The sequence below is a fragment of the Scyliorhinus torazame genome, chromosome 20 (assembly GCF_047496885.1).
Source record: "Scyliorhinus torazame isolate Kashiwa2021f chromosome 20, sScyTor2.1, whole genome shotgun sequence".
Lineage (NCBI taxonomy): Eukaryota > Metazoa > Chordata > Chondrichthyes > Carcharhiniformes > Scyliorhinidae > Scyliorhinus > Scyliorhinus torazame.
The window spans coordinates 4,314,618-4,339,780 of NC_092726.1; the positions used below are offsets into that span (position 1 = coordinate 4,314,618).

The window sequence follows — 25,163 nt, forward strand, 5'->3', positions numbered from 1 at the left end:
TTCCAACATTGTCACTTCCCAAACTGTGTTCAGCTGCTTGCATCGAGTCTGGCTAGAAACCTGTACAGTGTGAAAATACTTTGATTTATATTGAATAGTTCTATTGGTACATGCAACACTTGGTCAACTTGGGAGAGAGTTCCTCTCCCTGAATCCTCACCCCTGTTGCTCTTCGCGAGTGTTTATTTGTCCGTTTCCGGTGGTGATGATGTTGGAAGAGGTTCTTTGCCAGGGTAACGCATTGATAGCCACTCATTTGCTCTTTCTTCTCCGCTCCCAGTACTGTTGGCGATGGACTGGTTTCAGCTTTGGCTTTGACCTGCTGGTCACGTACACCAATCGCTTCATCATATTCAAGAGGAACAGCCTGAGCCAGCCTTGCAATGGGGCCGTCAGCCTGCTCCCTCGCAGAAACATCGCCTTCAGGTAAGAGTTGGATTTGTGACTTCAACCAAGCACGCTGGGAGATTTCCCCATGAATCTCCGAGGCTGTTATCAGAGGAACCGTAACGTGCATGTGACTTTCACCTGAAATATTCCGGGAGGAAATCTTAAAGCACCTGGGGGATTGGGCGAAGAATTAATTGTGTGTCAGATCGGCGAAAATATGCATTAGAATTGGACAATGAAGTGGTTTCTGTTTTGAGATTGGTGCTCCCCATGTCAGCGGCTGGGTCACAGCGGGAATATTCAGATCCCCGGTGTGAGCAACATCGCAGAGCCTCGCGGTGATGGCTGAATGATCGGTGCCAGTGCCGACAGAGTTGTGTTTCTCTCCGCCTACTTCGCTCAACTCCCCCCCCCCCCCGCCCCCATTACCACCACCGCCCCACCCCCATTACCACCACCGCCTCTCGAGTCCTCCTCACACACACACACAACCAACTTTCCCCACAATCCCACTCCCCACAAATAACCTCATCGCCCAACAACAGTGGGAAAGTAAATGTCAGGAAACAAACTTTCAGTTCTTGTACACCCCGTTCTGATATGTGATTCCTGGGCGGGAGCAGTTCCCCCACCAACACCCCAAGGCTGATACTTTAACTGGAAGCTAGGTTTTGCTACAGTAAACTACATGCTACATGTGGTGATGGTCACACATCAGGAAGGTGGCGGTGCAGTCTCAGAATTTGATCCGGCCTGCTCAGATGTAGGTGCAGTCGCAGTGTGATTCTTCAGAATGTTTATCGATCTGAAGGGAAAGGGTCACTTCCTGCAATGACAGTGAAGTTAGGATAGGAGAGCCTACGATGATCGAAACACTGTACCAAACAGCCCCGGACCATTGCTTCGCAGGTACTCATCTGTACAAGGAAACGTCCCATCACTTTGTGGCTGTGAAAAGAAAGTCGCCGCAGTCCCAGAGGCCTCTCTCCCCTTTGAGAGCTGACTGATGGTGATTGAGCCACACCGCAGGCGAGGGGCAAGGTGGGGACGGAGGGGCCTGAATGGAAAACCTCAGCCGGTACGGGGAATTGAACCCCCGCTGTTGTCATCTCTCCGCCCCCCAGTCGGTTAGCTCAGTTGGCTGGACGGCTGGTCTAATCCAGCAGCGCGGGTTCAATTCCTGTACTGAGTGACGTTATTCCGGAAGGCCCCACCTTCTCGCCCATGCCCCCCCTCCCCGCCTGAGGTGTGGTGGCCCCCCAGGTTAGATCACCACCGCAACATCACCGTGATGCTGCCGTACCCACGTTAAATGGCTCGGGGCCTACGAATGAGGGAAGAAATGAGCAGAGTGATGAAGGTCCAACGGGGGCTGGCAGCCTGGGCAAGTTCAACTTTGGTCTCCACTCCAGACAAGTCCGACTTGCCGTGTCTCATCGTCTCTGTCTCTCCCGGGGCCGGGTCCAGCCTCCCCAGAGGATCCTGAGGAGAACCTGCTGTCGGTGAATTTGCCACAATGATGCCCTGGAGAAGAATAATCAGGAATGATTCAGTCTCTCGGTGGCTGTCCCTGCTTGTTGCTCAGAGCCACACCGTTTGAGTGGGTGGTTCCATGGATCATTAGACCGGGTGACAGTCTCAGGCAGCCTGGTGCACTCCACGGGACCTGCCACTCTGTATCCCTGTGCTATTAACTCAAGCACAGCAAGTAGCTTTCCTTTGTTCACAAATATCTGCGCGGGGTCACAGCAGCAAAGGCAGGATTTTCTACTCCCCCTGAATGATGACGTAAAAACCGCTGGTGCTTGACTTGGATATCGATCCGCTTTCTTACCTTTCAATAAATGTTCAAAATTCTCACCCTTATTTTCCCAGTGTAATCCCGTCCCTCCCTATCTGGGTGAGCGCCCACCCTCGCCCCGACAACCCTCCGAGATCGCAGAGCTCCTTCGATTCTGGCCCCCAGCGCAATCCCGATTTTAATCACTCCGCCACCTGCAGCCGTGCATTCAGCTGCCGGAGCCCCAAGCTCTGAAATCCCCTCCCTAAACCTCTCGATCTTGTCTCTCCATCCTTACAGTGCTTCTTAAAACCAACCTCTTTGAACTTTGCCTATTTTTTAATGTGTCTTGGTGTCGATTATGGTTCCGTGGGGCAGTGAGTGATCTCCCTACCTCTGGGCCAGAATCTCTGGCTTGGCTTGAGTTCCATTCCAGAACTTGGTGACCAGGGAAGCTGTGTTCATGACGTGACCGAACAGGTTGATTGTCGGTCTGTAAATCCTTTTGATACGCCTGATGGCAGCCGGTCAGAGAGGGAGAGCATCCTGGTCCGCCAACACTGCAGAAAGCAACGATAAACGCTGCAGTGCTTTGCAAAGCTTAATGACGGACCATCCAGTGGACATCCATGGTCACCATGCTCTCTACGTGCGTGTTACCTGAAGGGGAGGAGGAGTAAATGCCTTCAGCATGTAAAAGATGCTGAATTAGAGGTACCGCTTGTTGGGCTGTAATGTCCTGATGACATGCCGTGGGATTGTCGTAGCGACAGTGCTGCAGGACTTTGGCACAGAACAACTGGAGCAGACCATTCAACTCTTCAAGTCGTTCCTAGGGCGGCACAGTGGTTAGCACTGCTGCCTCACAGCGCCAGGGACCTGGGTTCGATTCCGACCTCGGGTGACCGTCTGTGGGGAGTTTGCACCTTTAATAATAATAATAATAATCTTTATCAGTGTCACAAGTAGGCTTACATTAACACTGCAATGAAGTTACTATGAAAAGCCCCTAGTCGCCACATTCCGGCGCCTGTTCGGGTACACTGAGGGAGAATTCAGAATGTCCAGTTCACCTAACAAGTACGTCTTTCGGGACTTGTGGGAGGAAATCGGAGCACCCGGAGGAAACCCACGCAGACACGGGGAGAACGTGCAGACTCCGCACAGACAGTGACCCAGCGGGGAATCGAACCTGGGACCCTGGAGCTGTGAAGCAACAGTGCTAACCACTGTGCTACCTTGCTACCTTATCCCCGTGTCTGCGTGGGTTTCCTCCGGGCGCTCCGGTTTCCTCCCACAGTCCAAAGATGTGCAGGTTAGGTGGATTGACCACGTCAAATTGAATCTTAGTGCCCAAAGATGTGTTGGTTATTAGGTAGGGCAGGGGAGTGGACTTGGGTGGGGTGCTCTTTCAGAGGGTCGGTGCAGACACGATGGGCTGAATGGCCTCCTTGCGCACTGTGTGAATTCTACGAGAAGCCTTTCCTGTTATTCAGGAAGATGGTGGCTGATCGCAGACCGTTCCTTGGATAACAGAACTCTGCTGATCTTCGATTTGAAATGATTAACTGAATGGTGTGTGAGCTTCATCCAGGAAGAGGAGTTGCTGGAACGATTATTAATGAAGAGGCTCCCTCACCTGCTGGCAATAAATGTGTTTGGAACAATGAATGTGATGTCTGCCTGGGCAGCGCGAGGATGATTTATCACTTCTCAATCCCAAAAATGATGCAGTGTACACAGACAGCAAATCCTGGGTGTCTCTTGTCTTGATTGCAGCCTTTATCAGATATGTCTCGGGGCGCTGACTGAATCTGTTGCTTATTGAGGTGAAGGATGAAGCTGGAGTCGTGAATATTTAGTACCTGACATTTACTGGGAGTGCAGAGCTGCTTTGTATTTTGTTTAATGCTGCGGAGTTAGGTTCGCTCATTCCAGTTGCACCAGGTCACTGACCCGGGAATGGTATTCCGTTTGCACTCCAATGCGGTGTCGATAAAATTGCAGTAATGTTGGCTTTGTTTCGTGCGGGCAGGAGGGGACTGAGGGAGTATTCAGTGATCAGGAATGGCAGCGGCACATTCGCAGTGAAACGCGTGTTCGATGAAACTTGGATGAAATCTGCCTTTGGCACGAGCTAACATCAGATTCTCCAGGTCGCCAGTTTTGATGGGTGTGTTCGGCACTTCGAAAGAGATCAAGGTCCTGCTAAAATCCCGACCAAGAGAGTTTCAGTGAGGAGAAATGAGGTCTCGGAAAGCCAATCTGCTCTTTGTCCCTCGCCAGAATATCCTGCTTCATGGCACCTTTTCCCATTCTTCCTTTTCAGCGTTCTGCTCCCTCCCTCAAGAGCCACTGGTATTAAAACATTCCGTGTTTCAATAACCCCCCTCTGTCAAAACAATATTTCCAGCCTGTCCTTCATTGGGCGGCACGGTAGCACAGTGGTTAGCACTGTTGCTTCACAGCTCCAGGGACCCGGTTCGATTCGTGGCTTGGGTCACTGTCTGTGCGGAGTCTGCACGTCCTCCCCGTGTCTGCGTGGGTTTCCTCCGGGTGCTCCAGTTTCCTCCCACAGTCCCGAAAGACGTGCTGTTCGGTGAATTGGACATTCTGAATTCTCCCTCTGTGTACCCGAACAGGCACCGGAATGTGGCGACTAGGGGCTTTTCACAGTAACTTTGTTGCAGTGTTAATGTAAGCCCACCTTGACAAGAATAAAGATTATTATTATTATTATTATTATTAATGTTCGGCCCATATCCCCCTTGATGCAATTAACAAAGACATTTGTCTCTCAGGACCTTCCTTGGATCTCAAACCCAGACAGATTCGTCCCCCACCCCCACTTAATCCTCTTTCCCCCAATGAAAATTGTCCCAATTTTCCAAACTTTCTCACAGCTCTGGAAGATGTTTCACTCGCTGTCGATGATGTTGTGATGGGCCTCAACCCCACATTCCTGCCGACCCCCGATAACCTTTCAGCCCCTTGTTCATCAAGAATCTCTCCACCTCTGCCTTAAAAATATTCACAGTCTCTGCTTCCACTGCCCTATGAAGAAGAGTTCCCGAGACTCTCCACCCGCTGAGAGAAAGATTCTCCTCATCTCTGTCTGAAATAGGCGACCCCTTATTGTTAAACAGTGACCCCCTGGTTCTAGATTCTCCCACAAGAGGACACACCCTCCCCACACCCACCCTGTCAACACCCCCCAGGATCCCCGATGTTTCAATCAAGTCGCCTCTTACTCTTCTAAACTCCAGTGGATACAAACCCAACCCCTCCAATCGTTCCTCATAAAACAACCCGCCCGTTCCTGATATTTGTCTGGTGAAATCGTTTCCAATGCAGTCCCATCTTTCCTTAAACACTGTCCACAACACTCCAGGTGTGGTCTCACCAATACCCTGTACAACTGAAGCAGAACCTCCCGACTTTTACAATCAATTCCCCCTCACAATGAATGGTAACATTTGCTATTTACTTGCTCGACCTGCAGACTAACCTTTTGTTATTCATGCACTGAGATCTCTCTGCGCCTCAGAGCTCTCTAACAATTTAGACAATGAGCTTTTTTATTCTTCCTGCCAAAATGGACCATTTCACATTTTCACACGTTATCCTCCATTTCCAGATCTTTTCCCGCTCGTCCAACCTGTCTATTCTTCTGTAGCTCCCTTACGTCCTCTCCACAACTAATTTTCCTACCCATCTTCGTGCCATCAGAAAATCTGGCATCCATCCCTTCATCCAAATCATTTCTATAAATTGTAAAGAGTTGAGGTCCCAGCTCTGATTCCTGTGACACACCAATCAGCACATCCTGCCAACCAGAAAAACACCTATTTATGTCTACTCTCAGTTTCCTGTGAGCTAACCAATCTTCAATCCATGTCAATGTGTTACCCCCTACACCAGGAGCTACTATTGTACCCAATAACCTTTGATGTGACACCTTATCAAATACCTTCTGGAAATCTAAGCACAGTACATCCACATATTCCCCTTTATCCACAGCACAGGCTACTACTTCAAAGAACCCCAATAAATCGGTTAAACATGATTTCCTTTCACAAAACCATGTTGACTCTGCCCGATTGCCTTCACTTTTTCCAAGTGTCCTGCTATAATGAATTTAATAATGGCTTCTAACATTTTGCCTTTGACAGATGCGAGATTAACTGGCCTGTAGTTTACTGCTCTCTCTCTCCCTCCCTTTCAAAATAAAGGAGTTATGTTTGCTATTTTTCAATCTAATGGAACCTTCCCTGGATCTACATAGTTACATAGAACATAGAACATACAGTGCAGAAGGAGGCCATTTGGCCCATCGAGTCTGCACTGACCCACTTAAGCCCTCACTTCCACCCTATCCCCGTAACCCAATAACCCCTCCTTTCTGGACACTCAGGGCAATTTATCATGGCCAATCCACCTAACCTGCACGTCTTTGGACTGCGGGAGGAAACCGGAGCACCCGGAGGAAACCCACGCCCACACGGGGAGAACGTGCAGACTCCGCACAGGCAGTGACCCAAGCGGGGAATCGAACCTGGGACACTGGCGCTGTGAAGCCACAGTGCTAACCACTGTGCTACTGTGCTGCCCAGTAAGTTCTCCATCTGGCAAGTTTTGGAAAATTAAAACCAACGCATCAACTATCTCATGAGCCCTTTTTAGGACCTTCGGGGTGAAGTCCATCCGGACCAGGGGATTTGTCAGCCCAACACATTGCTCAGTATGACTTCCCCGGTGGTCTGAGTTGCTCCCTCCCTTCCATTTCCTGATTTACAGATATTCCTGGGGTGTTCATTGTAACCTCGGAAGTGAAAACCGATGCGAAATACCCGCTCAATTCACCTGCCACCTCCTTATTTTCCATTATCCATTCCCCAGACTCACTTTCGTCAGCACCAACTCTCACTGTGATAACTCTTTTCTTTGCGAAATATTTATAAAAACTCCTCCCCCTCTGCCTTTGCATTTCTAGCCAGCTTTCTCTCATACTCCAGTGCTCCAAGGTGGAAGAGAGCTGGTGGGGTGCGTGGGCACAGGATCCCACGCCAGATTCGTGGGTATCAGAAGTGCCGAGCAGAAGGAGTAGGTAAATAGGGCCCCATTCTCTACCCTTCTTCCCCCTCCCTGCTGCCCACTTTTCTGACCAGATGGATGTGACAGCCCTGGAAAGGGTGCAGAGGAGATTTACCAGGATGTTGCCGGGACTGGAGAGTTTTAGTTATGAAGAGAGATTGGATAGACTGGGGCTGTTTTCCTTGGAGCGGAGGAGACTGAGGAGGGACAAGATTGAGATGTATAAAATTATGAGGGGCACAGATAGAGTAGACAGGAAGACATTTTCCCCCTTGGTGGAGGGATCAATGACCAGGGGGCAGAGATTTAAGGTGAGGGGGCAGGAGAGTGAGAGGGGATGTGAGGGAAAACCTATTTACCTCCTAGTGACTGGGGGGTGTGGTGGGCAAGAGCTTCTCAGTGGTGCGGAGGTGCAGAATAATCCTGGAAGAATCATGCCCAGGTACCCGGAGGATTGCCTCTGAAATGGAGCAGGGACTCGGGAATGCGAGGCCTGGAACGTTCCAAACTAGATTGAGGAAGATCGGCCTGAGAAACAGAGTTCCGACAGTGCAGAAGGAGGTCTGGGACTGATGCTGACCTGATCTTGCTCTCCATCAATGCTCTCTTCCAGATTGAGGCTGGCATCCTTCGACGGCAATGGGAAGGTGATCTGCAGTCGGACAGTGGGCTACCAGATTCTATCACTGGAAAAAGACCAGGTAAGATGACTGGTACCTGGTGGGAGGGAAGTGTGGAACTCCACAGTCTCAGTATAAATGCCTCCTTTTATTGAAAAGACTCTGTTTTACGAGGCGTTAACGCTGGAATTATGAAAGGTAATTTATAAGACATAGGAGCAGAATTAGGCCACTCGGCCCATCAAGTCTGCTCCGCCATTCAATCATGGCTGATATTTTCTCGACCCCATTCTCCTGCCTTCTCCCCATAACCCCTGATCCCCTCATTAATCAAGAACCTATCTATCCCTGTCTTAAAGACACTCAGTGATTTGGCCTCCACAGCCTTCTGCGGCAAAGAGTTCCACAGATTCACCACCCTCTGGCTGAAGAAATTCCTCCCCATCTCTGTTTTAAAGGATCGTCCCTTTAGTCTGAGATGGTGTCCTCTGGTTCTAGTTTTTCCTACAAGTGGAAACATCCTCTCCACGTCCACTCCATCCAGGCCTCGCAGTATCTTGTAAGTTTCATAGAATCATAGAATTTACAGTGCAGAAGGAGGCCATTCGACCCATCGAGTCTGCACCAGCTCTTGGAAAGGGCACCCCACTTATGCCCACGTCTCCACCCTATCCCCTTAACCCCGCAGCTCAAGCGTTTTGGACACTAAGGACAATTGATCATGGCCAATCCACCTAACCTGCACATCTTTGGACTGGGAGGAAACCGGAGCACCCGGAGGAAACTCACGTACACACGGGGAGAACGTGCAGACTCCGCACAGACAGTGACCCAAGCCACGAATCGAACTTGAGACCCTGGAGCTGTGAAGCAACTGTGCTAACCACTGTGCTACCGTGCTGCCAGCGGGATTCTACCCAAGGATACCCACAGGGTTAAAGGAAGCCTGCCCACAGCGATTTATATTCAATACCACTTGGACCATTTGTGTGTCCAGTAAATTTTGAGCAGTGATGGAAGCACGATGGAGGGGTGGAAATCCGTACCTTTGTTCTCCTGGAATGGACGCAGAGGTGTACCAGTGTTGAGCTTTCACCAGCTGCTCACTGAGGGGTTTCCCTGTCAAGTACCAGGCACTCCCCGCACACTTTGTCCCGGTTGAACACCTTGGCTATAGAAGCTGGGGGTACCTCTGCTTCGATACCCAAGGGACGAAATGGCAATGTGCAATGGGATCACTCGGGGCTGGTTTAGCACAGGGTATAAATCGCTGGCTTTGAAAGCAGACCAAGGCAGGCCAGCAGCACGGTTCAATTCCTGTACCGGCCTCCCCGAACAGGCACCGGAATGTGGCGACTAGGGGCTTTTCACAGTAACTTCATTTGAAGCCTACTTGTGACAATAAGCGATTTTCATTTCATTTCGATTTTCCCAAAGCCGATTGGCTGTTGATTGGCCACGAGATATAATTTGCTGGTTGAGATTCCAAACACGTGGAAGTGAAAGAATTGGGCAGATGTCTGATTCAGTCAGTCGGTTAAACTCTGGATTTGAAAACCAGGCTGGACACGGACTGAGGATCACAAAATAACCATTTCATTCTTAACTCACGTGCAGAGACCGAATCCCTTTGCACGTCACGCTGGAGGAACGAAAGATTGTCGTTCTGAGTTCCCAAACGATCAAAGGAAGACTCCCCTCCTCCCGTCACCTGTCTCACTCTGATCCATAGAGAATGTATTCCATGCCGGGAGGAAGACCTGCCTTGCTTCTCTTCAGGTCGTGTCAGGGGCTCGCAGAAGTCCATCTAACAGGCAGTCTGAATTAAATGTCTCAATTGAAAGACAGCATTATCTGAACACTGAACTCCAGATTGACTGTGTGAGTCCGCATTCAGAAGATCCTAACCTCCCCACCCACTCATCGCAAATCATAACTTATCCCCAGATCTGTGAGGCACAGTGGTTAGCACTGTTGCTTCACCGCGCCAGGGATCGGGTGTGATTCCCGGCTTGGATTACTGTCTGTGTGGAGTCTGCACCTTCTCCCCGTGTCTGCGTGGGTTTCCTCCGGGGGCTCCGGTTTCCTCCCACAAGTCCCGAAAGACGTGCTGTTAGATGAATTGGACATTCCGAATTCTCCCTCTGTGTACCCGAACAGGTGCCGGAATTTGGCGACTAGTGGCTTTTCACAGTAACTTCATTGCAGTGTTAATGTAAGCCTACTTGTGACAATGAAGATTATTATTAAGATTCCCAAATTATTCCATAACTGTCAAAATCATCCCAAATCCCAAGCCCCGGCTGACTTTTATTTTCAGACAGATTGGCTCAGAAGGTTTGTAATGACACAGAGTTTCCGTGTTTGCCAGCCTTTATTAAGCTCACTCTTGTTACCATGCTCCCCACTCTGTTGCTTACACTGGTTTGTGTTTGAATGCAGGAACAGATTGTACTGAATCTGGACAGCAGGCTCCTGATGTTCCCACTCTACATTTGCTGCAATTTCCGTTACACGTCGGCAGAGCCAAAGCCTGAACCTGATGAGCAGCCGGTAGACGGTGAAAACTGAGGGGCCCTTCAGAAATCTCTGTCCCCGAGCGGCTTCGCCCTGCTTTGAAATGGTGGCGGAGTAGCGCCAGTTCACTACTCCCTGGGGAAATGCCACCCAGAACCACCGGCTACCCCGGTTTGTACAGCCTCCTGCGACGTTTATTGCGACCTGGCCTGATCAAGCTGCAGGGGACACTTGCACGGAAGAGCGTGCACGCTGGCAGGATCGGGAATGCGGGCATGCTTCCACAGCAACCTGCCCGTGCCTCACTGTCTCCAAAGTGCAGAGCAGGTGTCGCGACGAAGTTTGCGATCGGGCTGACGTGCTGCTCTTGGGCGACTGTATCGTTCTTACACCGACCTTCGGCAGGAACGGGAACTTAAACGTCGCCTCCCTCCCACCCCCAGGCTTCTCCCGCACAGCCCCCGAGCCGTTGCTGGCGCCTCCTCCTTCCTGGGACTTGTGCACGGACAGCCCTGCAGTTCTTGTTCCCGATCTTCCACAGCGAGCTGGGGAGAGGTTGACGGCGGACGACAGAGCGCAGGGTGATGGGAGCTGAATTCAGCAGACGCTGCCGGTTTACTCGCTGCCAGCCTGGACGATTGCGGGCGCAGATTTGCACCCCTCCCCGCACCACCCAGACACGGGGGCATTGAGTGGGGTTGTCACCCCTGCGACCCAGGCAGCCGCGAGCGGCTTCGACACTGGGAGGGGGTGCGGGCCGCCCCCTCTTATCCCTCATTCCAGAATCAGGATCAGAGAAGCGGTTTCAGACAACATCTTGGCGGCCTGCTCGCCCGGATCACCGGAACAGCCTTCCTTCAACCCCCGTTCTGCACAGCACTCAGCTCTTGGCAGAGCCACACTGCCCTCCACAGGTAGCAGATTGGAAATACAAGTGTTACTTTTTTTTTTAACCAAAAGCCATCTCAGACTGTCCAATCCTCCTACTGTGTAAATAAATACAAATTCCACTCAATTCACCTGAGCGTGTGGAAAGCTGGATGATATTAGGATGTGTTTTTCCCCTCTGCGCCTCTGAGAGTGAGGAGAACATGAAGCAGCTGTCCCATTCTGAACGGTTTGCAGCATTGAATTGCAAAGTTTGCTGTGTGTGTGAGCGACACACTGTGTTGGGTAACCATTAAAGAGCTTAACCCTGGTCACCGTTTGCTTTTTTTCTTGAGTCCAGGCGAAAGGGATTTATTTCAGTGAGAGGGGAGAGAGTACAAGGTGGAGGTGTGGCCCTTGCGATCACTCTGTGGCCAGATCGTACCGCTTTGGGGGGGGGGGGCGGGGGTGCGATTGAGAGGTTGGGTTGCAGTGTGCAGCAAAGACAGGGTTCTGCTGGAGGTCCCCCATCGATTCTGACCTGCCTCCCTCCCTCCCTCTGTAAAACTCCCATCCCAAGCCTCACTGTTCACTGACCCAGTCTTTAACTGTCTTCTCCAGAAGCAAAGACGGCACTTTGCATTTGTACAGCACCATTGTTGTGCGAAAATGTCCCGAGGAACTCCAACCGTACGTTAACAAATCACATTTGACGGTAAGGAGACGTGAGGACAGATGGCCAAAATCATGGTCGAAGAGCTAGGGGTTCAGGAGGAGAGAAAGGGGCGGAGAGGTTTCGGGAGCGAATTCCAGAGCCTGGGGCCCGGCAACAGAGGTGCAATGAAAATTGGGAATACTCGAGGTCGGAGCGAGAGGGATTCAGGGATCCAATGTCCAATGCAGTGAGCTTCAGACCATTGGAGTGAAATGGTTGATGCATGATCAATTACACAAAGACTAAAGTTGGGGACAACTGTGGCTTTATTACAGTCAGATGCGTGCCTCCTGCTGCGAACCTGTAGTGCAGGTCCTACCTTACAGCTATTACAGTGGATCACCACAGTGCTTTCCTGATGAGTCAAGCGGACAGGGAATCTTTCGGACAAACAGCGTGGAGTCGGGCGAAAGATCCCTGTCTCTCGAGGGGAAATTACATTCCAACCCCTGCACCTGTTCCAAAATCCCCACCCCATTCCGGTGCTTCGCTGCCGAGGGCCCGGTGACCCGGGGGGCTGTTCAATACCTGGAGCGGGCGATGAGGCCATTCAGAGCAGCAGGTCTGTGTTGACACGTTGCAGTGAGTGAAGGGGACTCGGAGATTCCTGGAATGAGAGGAGAGATGGGAGTGGACGAGAAGTGCGTGCTCCCGGGTCGAGAAGAACGAGAGATAACACTGGAGGCTGAAGTTGACAGATGTTTGCGATCGGGGAGAACTGAGCGATATGAGGACTGAAAGGTAAAGTTGAGGTCGATCTGGCTTGAGGGGCCAAGTCGTCCCCTTCAGGTGCTCTCATGAGTGACCCGAAATGGGTGCATTGCCGCGCCGACGCCTGAACAGCGTCTGGGTCCTCCCTCAGTCTCCTCGACCATTAGGAGAGAGGGAAGACATGGGCAGTACAGTGGTTAGCGTTGCTGCCTCTGAGGGCCAGGGACCCGGGTTCGATTCCAGCCTGGGGTCACTGTCTGTGCGGAGTCTGCACGTTCTCCCCGTGTGTGCGTGGGTTTCCTCCGGGTGCTCCGGTTTCCTCCCACAGTCCAAAGATGTGCAGGTTCAGTGGATTGGCCGTGATAAATTGCGCAGTAGTGTCCAAAGATGTGCAGTTTAGGTTGGGTTACGGTGATAGAGTGGGGGACTGGGCTTAGGTGAGGGCGCTCTTAAGGAGGGTCGCACTTGTTCCGAAAGAAGTGCTTGTTAGGTGAATTGGACATTCTGAATTCTCCCTCAGTGTACCCGAACAGGCACCGGAATGTGGTGACTAGGGGCTTTTCACAGTAACTTCATTGCAGTGTTAGTGTAAGCCTACTGGTGACAATAAAGATTATTATTCTCGGCATCTGTGCTGGGACCCCAACTGTCCACATTATATCTGGTTCTTTTCAAGTATTTTTATTCTAATTTTTACATTTAAAATACATAACATTACAAAGTAAACCCAACACAAAACTCTAAACCCAGCCCCCCAAACACCCTATCCAACCTCGCCCCCTCCTCCCCCCTCCCAGCAGCTGACGGTTACCAGCTCCTTGATATGCAGTATAAATAAACCCCATCTCGTATCGAACCCCTCACTCACCCCCGTCACAGCAAATTTCACCATTTCCAAGTGCAAATCCCCCAGCCACACTGAGACACAGGGTAGAGAAGCCTACCTCCACCCCAACAGGACCTGCCGGCATGCGATCAACGAGGTGAAGGCTGAGACATCCGCCCCCACTCCAGTCTGAAACTCCAGCAAATCTGACTCCCTGAATACGGCCGCTAGCCGTCTGGGCTCTCAATCGGCTGCAGGAACGACCTCCAAACTTCCTCTAACTTCAGGCAGGACCAGAACCTGTGTAACATGATTGGCTGCCCCCCCACCACACCGCTCACAAATATCCTCCACCCCCTCATCCAACCACGTCATCCTAAGCTTCGCCAGATGCGCCCGATGCACTACCTTTCGTTGTCTCAGCCCCAGCCTCGCACACGAGGTTGAAGCATTCGCCTCGGCAACACCTCAGACCGCAGCCCCTCCTCCAGCGCCAACCACAATTCCTCCTCCCCACTGAGAATTGACCCCCTCTAGAGACACCATATCCTCCCCCCAAACCCCTCCCATAGATTGCCGGGGTGAGCCCCCTCTCTCGCCCCATCACCCACAGCAACACCGAGGAGGGGTGTGCCACCGGAAAAGTCGTAAAAACCTTTTTCGCGAGACCTGCACGCACCTTAAAAACCTCTCGCCGCGGGATCCCAAACTTCTCCCCCAGCTCCTCCAAACTCGCAAACTGCCCTTCGAGAAACAAGCCCTTCATTTCCGTCACCCCTCGCTCCTCCCATCCCCGAAACCTAGCAAGCATCCTCGCTGGCTCAAACCCATGGTTCTGTGCGATCTACTTCGACCCCCGCCACCACAACCTAAAGTGCTGCTGAAATTGCCTCCACCTCTTCAGCGTGACCACCACCACCGGACTCACAGAGTACTTGCATGGGGCAAGCTGGAGAGCAGCGTTGCCAGTGCCTGTAACTCTGACATCTTACCACAGCCTGCCTCCATCCTCACCCACAAAGCCTCCGTCTCCCTCCTCCAACCTCGTACCTTCTCAGCGATCGCCGCCCAATAATAGTATAACAGGTTTGGGAGGGACACCCCGATTGTCGCTCTCTCTGAAACGCCTCCCAATCCGAGCCACCTTCCCCGCCCACACAGACGACAAGACCGACCTAGCCACGATTTTGGTAAAAAGACCGGTAGGCACCGGAACAAAAATTAAAAACCGCGGCAAGATACTCATCTTAGCGGCCTGCCAACGACAGGGGAAGACTGTCCCACCTCGACTGGCCTGTTTTAACCATGCCCACCGGACTCGGAAAGTTCAACTTCGGGAACAGGGCCCACTCCCGTGCCACCTGCACTCCCAGATTCCGAAATGGCAACTCCCCCAACCCGCAATCACCCGCCCCAGAGAGGATACCACACAACCACTTGCTGTTTCCCAAATTTACGTTGTAGCCTGAAAAAGCCCCAAATCTCCAAAGCGGTCCCAATATATCCCCCACTGATGGGCCCGGGTTGGCGATATACAGCAACAGTCATCCGCAGACAGGGACACCTTGTGCTCCCTCCCCCCGCCCCCCCCCCATCCCCCTCCATTTACCCAAGCGCTCTACTGTCAGGGGGGACATGGAGCACCTCTGCCTCCTTCCCCTGTGCAACGGAAAGTACCCTGAATTCATCTCATTTGTTCGCACACACAGCATCGGATCCTTGACTCCTCTCCATGCGATCAAACTCCTCCGCATCCTGCTCACATTGTATATTAATGATTTGGACGAGGGAACTAAATGTAATATCTCCAACTTTGTCATCGCCAAGTTGGGTGAGCTGTGAGGGGGATACAGAGATGTTTCAGCAGGATCTGGACAGGCTGAGTGGGCACATAGGTTGTCACAAGACGGCTTACATTAGCACCGCAATGAAGTTACTGTGAAAAGCCCCTAGTCGCCACACTCCGGCGCCTGTTCGGGTACGCAGAGCGAGAATTCAGAATGTCCAATTCACCTAACAAGCACGTCTTTCGGGACTTGTGGGAGGAAACCGGAGCACCCGGAGGAAACCCACGCAGACACGGGGAGAACGTGCAGACTCCACACAGACAGTGACCCAAACCGGGAATCGAACCCGGGTCACTGGCGCTGTGAAGCAACAGAGCTAACCACTGTGCTCCCGTGCCGCCCTGATTTAGAGAGGGAACAAAATGTCATATCTCCACATTTACAGATGACACCAAGTTGGGTGGGAGGGTGAGCTGTGAGGAGGCTGCAGAGATGCTTCAGCGGGATTTGGACAGGCTGAGTGAGTGCGCACATGCATGGCAGATGCAGTATAATGTGGATAAATGGGAGGTTATCCCTTCGGTCGCAAAAACAGGAAGGCAGATTATTATTTGAATGGGTGTAAATTGAGAGAGGCGGATACTCAGCGAGACCTCGGTGTCCTCGTGCATCAGTCGCTGAAAGTAAGCGCTCAGGTACAGCAGGCAATATAGTGAGAGGATTAGAGTGTAGGAATAGGGATGTTTTACTGACAATTACACAGGGCCTTGGTGAGGCCGCACCTGGGGTATTGTGGGCAGTTTTGGTGTCCTTATCTGAGGAAGGATGTTCTTGCTATGGAGGGAATGCAGCGAAGGACCAGGCTGAATCCTGGGGTGGCGGGACTGTCATATGAGGAGAGACTAAATCGGTTAGGATTATATTCATTGGAGTTTAGAAGAGTGAGAGGGGATCGCATGGAAACTTATAAACACCGATCAGACAGGGTAGATTCAGAAAGAATGTCCCCGATGGTGGGGGAGTCCAGAACTAGGGGTCAGAGTTTGAGGATAAGGGGTAAACCTTTTAGGACTGAGGTGAGGAGACATTTCTTCACCCAGGGAGCGGTGAATCTGTGGAATTCGCTCCCGCAGAAAGTAGCTGAGGCCAAAACGCTGTGTAATTTCAAGCAGGACTTAGATACAGCTCTTGGGGTTAAAGGGATCCAGGGATATGGGGGGGAAGGCGCAATCAGGGTATTGAACTTGATGGTCAGCCATGATCATAATGATGGCGGAGCAGGCTCGAAGGGCCGAATGGCCTCCTGCTCCTATTTCCTATGTGTGTCTCTGTGCAGCTGGTGTTTTGCACTGAAAGCCAGGTCCACCAGCATTGCGGTCAGGCACTGTGCAGGAACAGTCACAGAACTGGATGCAGTCAAATGGCCACAGCTTCTTCACTCATTCCCCCCAGTGCAGCAAAAAGCAAACCCTCGTGCCAATCGAGCACATGACCATTGCGGAGCTAACTGACCACCGGGTACCCCCGCTTCCTCACAACGACTGACCAAGGCAGATAGCAATTGATGTTATCAGTTCTCTTGGCAGATTGCAGCGTCTGGATCTGCATGCATTTTTACCCCTTCTCCTGCCAAACAGATGTGGATGTCCGAGCCTCTCAGCCGTGGTGGGCTCTTGGACAGTGCTCCCACTCGGAATGGCAATGTTTGCTCTGGGAAGCTGTGGGTACACAGACTGAGCTGATACTGTTTGCTATTGCTGCTTGGGGGGGACCATGTGCAAGTTCACACTGTTCCAGAAGGGGGCAGCCTTGGGCTACACAACATGGGTCACAGAAACGGCAGCAGGGTCTGACATCAGTCAGATGAAGATCAGACGAGTGCATTCCCTCCGAATAGGGTTGGCAAACGTAGTGAGGCCTCACTGTTCATTGTACGTTCGCAAATTGAGGCGTCACTCGTATCTCAACAGATAGCACGGGCTACAGACTCTAACGGTATTTAGGCTTGAGCACAAACTCTAGACTCACACCCCCAATGCAGTACTGAGGGAGTGCCGCACTGTCAGAGGGTCAGTATTGAGGGAGTGCTGCACTGTCAGAGGGTCAGTACTGAGGGAGTGCCGCACTGTCAGAGGGTCAGTACTGAGGGAGTGCCGCACTGTCAGAGGGTCAGTACTGAGGGAGCCCCGCACTGTCACAGGGTCAGTACTGAGGGAGTGCCGCACTGTCAGAGGGTCAGTACTGAGGGAGTGCTGCACTGTCAGAGGGTCAGTATTGAGGGAGTGCTGCACTGTCAGAGGGTCAGTACTGAGGGAGTGCCGCACTGTCAGAGGGTCAGTACTGAGGGAGTGCTGCACTGTCAGAGGGTCACTACTGAGGGAGTGCTGCCCTGTCAGAGGGTCAGTACTGAGGGAGCCCCGCACTGTCACAGGGTCAGTACTGAGGGAGCGCTGCACTGTTAGAGGGTCAGTACTGAGGGAGTGCCGCACTGTCAGAGGGTCAGTACTGAGGGAGTGCCGCACTGTCAGAGGGTCAGTACTGAGGGAGTGCCGCACTGTCAGAGGGTCAGTACTGAGGGAGTGCCGCACTGTCAGAGGGTCACTACTGAGGGAGTGCCGCACTGTCAGAGGGTCAGTACTGAGGGAGTGCCGCACTGTCAGAGGGTCAGTACTGAGGGAGTGCCGCACTGTCAGAGGATCAGTACTGAGGGAGTGCTGCACTGTCAGAGGGTCAGTACTGAGGGAGTGCCGCACTGTCAGAGGATCAGTACTGAGGGAGTGCCGCACTGTCAGAGGGTCAGTACTGAGGGAGTGCCGCACTGTCAGAGGGTCAGTACTGAGGGAGTGCCGCACTGTCAGAGGGTCAGTACTGAGGGAGTGCCGCACTGTCAGAGGGTCAGTACTGAGGGAGTGCCGCACTGTCAGAGGATCAGTACTGAGGGAGTGCCGCACTGTCAGAGGGTCAGTACTGAGGGAGTGCCGCACTGTCAGAGGGTCAGTACTGAGGGAGTGCCGCACTGTCAGAGGGTCAGTACTGAGGGAGTGCCGCACTGTCAGAGGGTCAGTACTGAGGGAGTGCCACACTGTCAGAGGGTCAGTACTGAGGGAGTGCCGCACTGTCAGAGGGTCAGTACTGAGGGAGTGCCGCACTGTCAGAGGGTCAGTACTGAGGGAGTGCCGCACTGTCAGAGGGTCAGTACTGAGGGAGTGCCGCACTGTCAGAGGGTCAGTACTGAGGGAGTGCCGCACTGTCAGAGGGTCAGTACTGAGGGAGTGCAGCACTGTCAGAGGGTCAGTACTGAGGGAGTGCCACACTGTCAGAGGGTCAGTACTGAGGGAGTGCCGCACTGTCAGAGTGTCAGTACTGAGGGAGTGCCGCACTGTCAGAGGGTTAGTACTGAGGGAGTGCCGCACTGTCAGAGGGTCAGTACTGAGGGAGTGCGCACTGTCAGAGGGTCGGTACTGAGGGAGTGCCACACTGTCAGAGGGTCGGTACTGAGGGAGTGCCGCACTGTCAGAGGGTCAGTACTGAGGGAGTGCCGCACTGTCAGAGGGTCAGTACTGAGGGAGTGCCGCACTGTCAGAGGGTCAGTACTGAGGGAGTGCCGCACTGTCAGAGGGTCAGTACTGAGGGAGTGCCGCACTGTCAGAGGGTCAGTACTGAGGGAATGCCGCACTGTCAGAGGGTCAGTACTGAGGGAGTGCTGCACTGTCAGAGGGTCAGTACTGAGGGAGCGCCGCACTGTCAGAGGGTCAGTACTGAGGGAGCCCCGCACTGTCAGAGGGTCAGGACTGAGGGAGTGCCGCACTGTCAGAGGGTCAGTACTGAGGGAGTGCCGCACTGTCAGAGGGTCAGTACTGAGGGATTGCCGCACTGTCAGAGGGTCAGTACTGAGGGAGTGCTGCACTGTCAGAGGGTCAGTACTGAGGGAGTGCTGCACTGTCAGAGGGTCAGTACTGAGGGAGTGCCGCACTGTCAGAGGGTCAGTACTGAGGGAGTGCCGCACTGTCAGAGGGTCAGTAGTGAGGGAGTGCCGCACTGTCAGAGGGTCAGTACTGAGGGAGTGCCACACTGTCAGAGGGTCAGTGCTGATAGAGTGCTCTACTGTCAGAGGGTCAGTACTGAGGGAGTGCCGCACTGTCAGAGGGTCAGAGCTGAGGGAGTGCAACACTGTCAGAGGGTCAGTACTGAGGGAGTGCCGCACTGTCAGAGGGTCAGTACTGAGGGAGTGCTGCACTGACAGAGGGTCAGTACTGATGGGAGTGCCGCACTGTCAGAGGGTCAGGACTGAGGGAGTGCCACACTGTCAGAGGGTCAGTACTGAGGGAGCACTGCACTGTCAGAGGGTCAGTACTGAGGGAGTGCCGCACTGTCAGAGGTTCAGTACTGAGGGAGTGCTGCCCTGTCAGAGGGTCAGCACTGAGGGAGTTGGCACTGTCAGAGGGTCAGTGCTGAGGGAGTGCCGCACTGTCAGAGGGTCAGTACTGAGGGAGTGCCGCACTGTCAGAGGGTCAGTACTGAGGGAGTGCTGCACTGTCAGAGGGTCAGTACCGAGGGAGTGCCACACTGTCAGAGGGTCAGTACTGAGGGAGTGCTGCACTGTCAGAGGGTCAGTACTGAGGGAGCACTGCACTGTCAGAGGGTCAGTACTGAGGGAGTGCTGCACTGTCAGCGGGTCAGTACTGAGGGAGTGCCGCACTGTCAGAGGGTCAGTGCTTAGGGAGTGCTACACTGTCAGAGGGTCAGTACTGAGGGAGTGCTGCACTGTCAGAGGGTCAGTACCGAGGGAGTGCCACACTGTCAGAGGGTCAGTATTAGGAAGTGCTGCACTGTCAGAGGTTCAGTACTGAGGGAGTGCCACACTGTCAGAGGGTCAGTACTGAGGGAGTGCTGCACTGTCAGAGGGTCAGCACAGAGGGAGCTCCGCACTGTCAGAGGGTCAGTACTGAGGGAGTGCCGCACTGTCAGAGGGTCAGTACTGAGGGAGTGCTGCACTGTCAGAGGGTCAGTACTGAGGGAGTGCCGCACTGTCAGAGGGTCAGTACTGAGGGAGTGCTGCACTGTCAGAGTGTCAGTACTGAGGGAGTGCTGCACTGTCAGAGGGTCAGTACTGAGGGAGTGCCGCACTGTCAGAGGGTCAGTACTGAGGGAGTGCCACACTGTCAGATGGCCAGGACTGAGGGAGTGCCGCACTGTCAGGGGGTCAGTACTGAGAAAGTGCCGCACTGTCAGAGGGTCAGTACTGAGGGAGTGCCGCACTGTCAGAGGGTCAGTACTGAGGGAGTGCTGCACTGTCAGAGGTTGAGTACTGAGGGAGCTCCGCACTGTCAGAGGATCAGTACTGAGGGAGCACTGCACTGTCAGAGGGTCAGTACTGAGGGAATGCTGCACTGTCAGAGGGTCAGTACTGAGGGAGCTCCGCACTGTCAGAGGATCAGTACTGAGGGAGTGCTGCACTGTCAGAGGGTCAGTACTGAGGGAGTGCCGCACTGTCAGAGGGTCAGTACTGAGGGAGTGCTGCACTGTCAGTGGGTCAGTACTGAGGGAGCCCCGCACTGTCAGAGGGTCAGTACTGAGGGAGTTCCGCACTGTCAGAGGGTCAGTACTGAGGGAGCTCCGCACTGTCAGAGGGTCAGTGCTGAGGGAGTGCAACACTGTCAGAGGGTCAGTACTGAGGGGGTGCTGCACTGTCAGAGGGTCAGTACTGAGGGAGTGCCACACTGTCAGAGGGTCAGTACTGAGGGAGTGCTGCACTGTCAGAGGGTCAGTACTGAGGGAGTGCTGCATTGTCAGAGGGACAGCACTGAGGGAGTGCCGCACTGTCAGAGGGTCAGTACTGAGGGAGTGCCGCACTGTCAGAGGGTCAGTACTGAGGGAGTGCCGCACTGTCAGAGGGTCAGTACTGAGGGAGTGCTGCACTGTCAGGCGGTCAGTACAGAGGGAGCTCCGCACTGTCTGAGAGTCAGTACTGAGGGAGTGCCGCACTGTCAGAGGGTCAGTACTGAGGGAGTGCTGCACTGACAGAGGGTCAGTACTGAGAGAGCTCCGCACTGTCAGAGGGTCAGTACTGAGGGAGTGCTGCGCTGTCAGAGGGTCAGTACTGAGGGAGTGCTGCACTGTCAGAGGGTCAGTACAGAGGGAGCTCCGCACTGTCAGAGGGTCAGTACTGAGGGAGTGCCGCACTGTCAGAGGGTCAGTACTGAGGGAGTGCTGCACTGTCAGAGGGTCAGTACTGAGGGAGTGCTGCACTGTCAGAGGGTCAGTACTGAGGGAGTGCCGCACTGTCAGCGGGTCAGTACTGAGGGAGTGCTGCACTGTCAGAGGGTCAGTACTGAGGGAGTGCTGCACTGTCAGAGGGTCAGTACTGAGGGAGTGCTGCACTGTCAGAGGGTCAGTACTGAGGGAGTGCTGCACTGTCAGAGCGTCAGTACTGAGGGAGCGCCGCACTGTCAAAGGGTCAGTACTGAGGGAGCGCCGCGCTGTCAGAGGGTCAGTACTGAGGGATTGCCGCACTGTCAGAGGGTCAGTACTGAGGGAGTGCTGCACTGTCAGAGGGTCAGTACTGAGGGAGTGCTGCACTGTCAGAGGGTCAGTACTGAGGGAGCGCTGCACTGTCTGAGGGTCAGTACTGAGGGAGTGCCGCACTGTTAGAGGGTCAGCACTGAGGGAGCTCCGCACTGTCAGAGGGTCAGTACTGAGGGAGTGCCGCACTGTCAGAGGGTCAGTACTGAGGGAGTGCCGCACTGTCAGAGGGTCAGTGCTGATGGAGTGCTCTACTGCCAGAGGGTCAGTACTGAGGGAGTGCCGCACTTTCAGAGGGTCAGTACTGAGCGAGTGCCGCACTGTCAGAGGGTCAGTACTGAGGGAGTGCCGCACTGTCAGAGGGTCAGTACTGAGGGAGTGCCGCACTGTCAGAGGGTCAGTACTGAGGGAGTGCTGCACTGTCAGAGGGTCAGTACTGAGGGAGCCCCGCACTGTCAGGGGGTCAGTACTGAGGGAGTGCCGCAGTGTCAGAGGGTCAGTACTGAGGGAGAGCCGCACTGTCAGAGGGTGAGTACTGAGGGAGTGCCGCACTGTCAGAGGGTCAGTACTGAGGGAGAGCCGCACTGTCAGAGGGTCAGTACTGAGGGAGTGCCGCACTGTCAGAGGGTCAGTACTGAGGGAGTGCCGCACTGCCAGAGGGTCAGTACTGAGGGAGTGCTGCACTGTCAGAGGGTCAGTACTGAGGGAGTGCCACACTGTCAGAGGGTCAGTACTGAGGGAGTGCCGCACTGTCAGAGGGTCAGTACTGAGGGAGTGCCACACTGTCAGAGGGTCAGTACTGAGGGAGTGCTGCACTGTCAGAGGGTCAGTACTGAGGGAGTGCCGCACTGTCAGAGGGTCAGTACTGAGGGAGTGCTGCACTGTCAGAGGGTCAGTACTGAGGGAGCTCCGCACTGTCTGAGGGTCAGTACTGAGGGAGTGCTGCACTGACAGAGGGTCAGTACTGAGGGAGCTCTGCACTGTCAGAGGGTCAGTACTGATGGAGTGCTGCACTGACAGTGGGTCAGTACAGAGGGAGCTCCGCACTGTCAGAGGGTCAGTACTGAGGGAGCTCCGCACTGTCAGAGGGTCAGTACTGAGGGAGTGCTGCACTGTCAGAGGGTCAGTACTGAGGGTGTGCTGCACTGTCAGATGGTCAGTACTGAGGGAGTGCTGCATTGTCAGAGGGTCAGTGCTGAGGGAGTGCTGCACTGTCAGAGGGTCAGTACTGAGGGTGTGCTGCACTGTCAGAGGGTCTGTACTGAGTAAGTGCTGCACTGACAGAGGGTCAGTACTGATGGAGTGCCGCACTGTCAGAGGGTCAGTACTGAGGGAGTGGCGCACTGTCCGAGGGTCAGTACTGAGGGAGTGCCGCACTGTCAGAGGGTCAGTACTGAGGGAGTGCCGCACTGTCTGAGGGTCAGTACTGAGGGAGTGCTGCACAGTCAGAGGGTCAGGACTGAGGGAATGCTGCACTGTCAGAGGGTCAGGACTGAGGGAGCTCCGCACTGTCAGAGGATCAGTACTGAGGGAGTGCCGCACTGTCAGAGGGTCAGGACGGAGGGAGCGCCGCACTGTCAGAGAGTCAGTGCTGAGGGAGTGCCGCGCCAGTCAGAGGGTCAGTACTGAGGGAGTGCCGCACTGTCAGAGGGTCAGTACTGAGGGAGTGCCGCACTGTCAGAGGGTCAGTACTGAGGGAGTGCTGCACTGTCAGAGGGTCACTGCTGAGGGAGTGCTGCATTGTCAGACGGTCAGCACTGAGGGAGTGCTGCACTGTCAGAGGGTCAGTGCTGCGGGAGTGCAACACTGTCAGAGGGTCAGTACTGAGGGAGTGCCGCACTGTCAGAGGGTCAGTACTGAGGGAGTGCTGCACTGTCAGAGGGTCAGTACTGAGGGAGTGCCACACTGTCAGAGGGTCAGTACTGAGGAAGCTCCGCACTGACAGAGGATCAGTACTGAGGGAACTCCGCACTGTCAGAGGGTCAGTACTGAGGGAGTGCTGCACTGTCAGAGGGTCGGTACTGAGGGAGCGCCGCACTGTCAGAGGGTTAGTACTGAGGGAGTGCCGCACTGTCAGAGGGTCAGTACTGAGGGAGAGCTGCACTGTCAGAGGGTCAGTACTGAGGGAGTGCCGCACTGTCAGAGGGTCAGTACTGAGGGAGTGCTGCACTGTCATAGAGTCAGTACTGAGGGAGTGCTGCAATGTCAGAGGGTCAGTACTGAGGGAGTGCCGCACTGTCAGAGGGTCAGTACTGAGGGAGTGCCGCACTGTCAGAGAGTCAGTACTGAGGGAGTGCAACACTGTCAGAGGATCAGTACTGAGGGAGTGCCGCACTGTCAGAGGGTCAGTGCTGAGGGAGCTCTGCACGGTCAGAGGGTCAGTGCTGAGGGAGTGCCGCACTGCCAGAGGGTCAGTACTGAGGGAGTGCCGCACTGTCAGAGGGTCAGTGCTGAGGGAGCGCTGCACGGTCAGAGGGTTAGTGCTGAGGGAGTGCCGCACTGTCAGAGGGTCAGTACTGATGGAGTGCCGCACTGTCAGAGGGTCAGTACTGATAGAGTGCTGCACTGTCAGAGGGTCAGTGCTGAGGGAGTGCAACACTGTCAGAGGGTCAGTACTGAGGGAGTGCTGCACTGTCAGAGGGTCAGTACTGATGGAGTGCTGCACTGTCAGAGGGTCAGTGCTGAGGGAGTGCAACACTGTCAGAGGGTCAGTGCTGAGGGAGTGCTGCACTGTCAGAGGGTCAGTACTGAGGGAGTGCCGCACTGTCAGAGGGTCAGGACTGAGGGAGTGCCGCACTGTCAGAGGGTCAGTACTGAGGGAGTGCCGCACTGTCAGAGGGTCAGTACTGAGGGAGTGCTGCACTGTCAGAGGGTCAGTACTGAGGGAGTGCCGCACTGTCAGAGGGTCAGTACTGAGGGAGTGCCGCACTGTCAAAGGGTCAGTACTGAGGGAGTGCCGCACTGTCAGAGGGTCAGTACTGAGGGACTGCCGCACTGTCAGAGGGTCAGTATTGAGGGAGTGCTGCACTGTCAGAGGATCAGTACTGAGGGAGTGCCGCACTGTCAGAGGGTCAGTACTGAGGGAGTGCCGCACTGTCAAAGGGTCAGTACTGAGGGAGTGCCGCACTGTCAGAGGGTCAGTACTGAGGGACTGCCGCACTGTCAGAGGGTCAGTATTGAGGGAGTGCTGCACTGTCAGAGGATCAGTACTGAGGGAGTGCCGCACTGTCAGAGGGTCAGTACTGAGGGAGTGCCGCACTGTCAAAGGGTCAGTACTGAGGGAGTGCCGCACTGTCAGAGGGTCAGTACTGAGGGACTGCCGCACTGTCAGAGG

At 54.0% G+C, this 25,163-nt stretch overlaps 1 protein-coding gene across 1 annotated transcript in view; it reads left to right on the forward strand.

The window, feature by feature from the left end:
- gmcl1 (germ cell-less, spermatogenesis associated) overlaps positions 1-11,599 on the forward strand; it is a 99,601-nt gene extending 88,002 nt beyond the window's left edge. Inside the window, exons 12-14 of the mRNA XM_072486098.1 lie at positions 281-426; positions 7,878-7,965; positions 10,327-11,599. Coding sequence (XP_072342199.1) covers positions 281-426; positions 7,878-7,965; positions 10,327-10,455 — 363 coding nt within the window. The 3' untranslated portion in view covers positions 10,456-11,599. The remainder of the gene's footprint in view (positions 1-280; positions 427-7,877; positions 7,966-10,326) is intronic.
- The last annotated feature ends 13,564 nt before the right edge of the window (positions 11,600-25,163 follow it).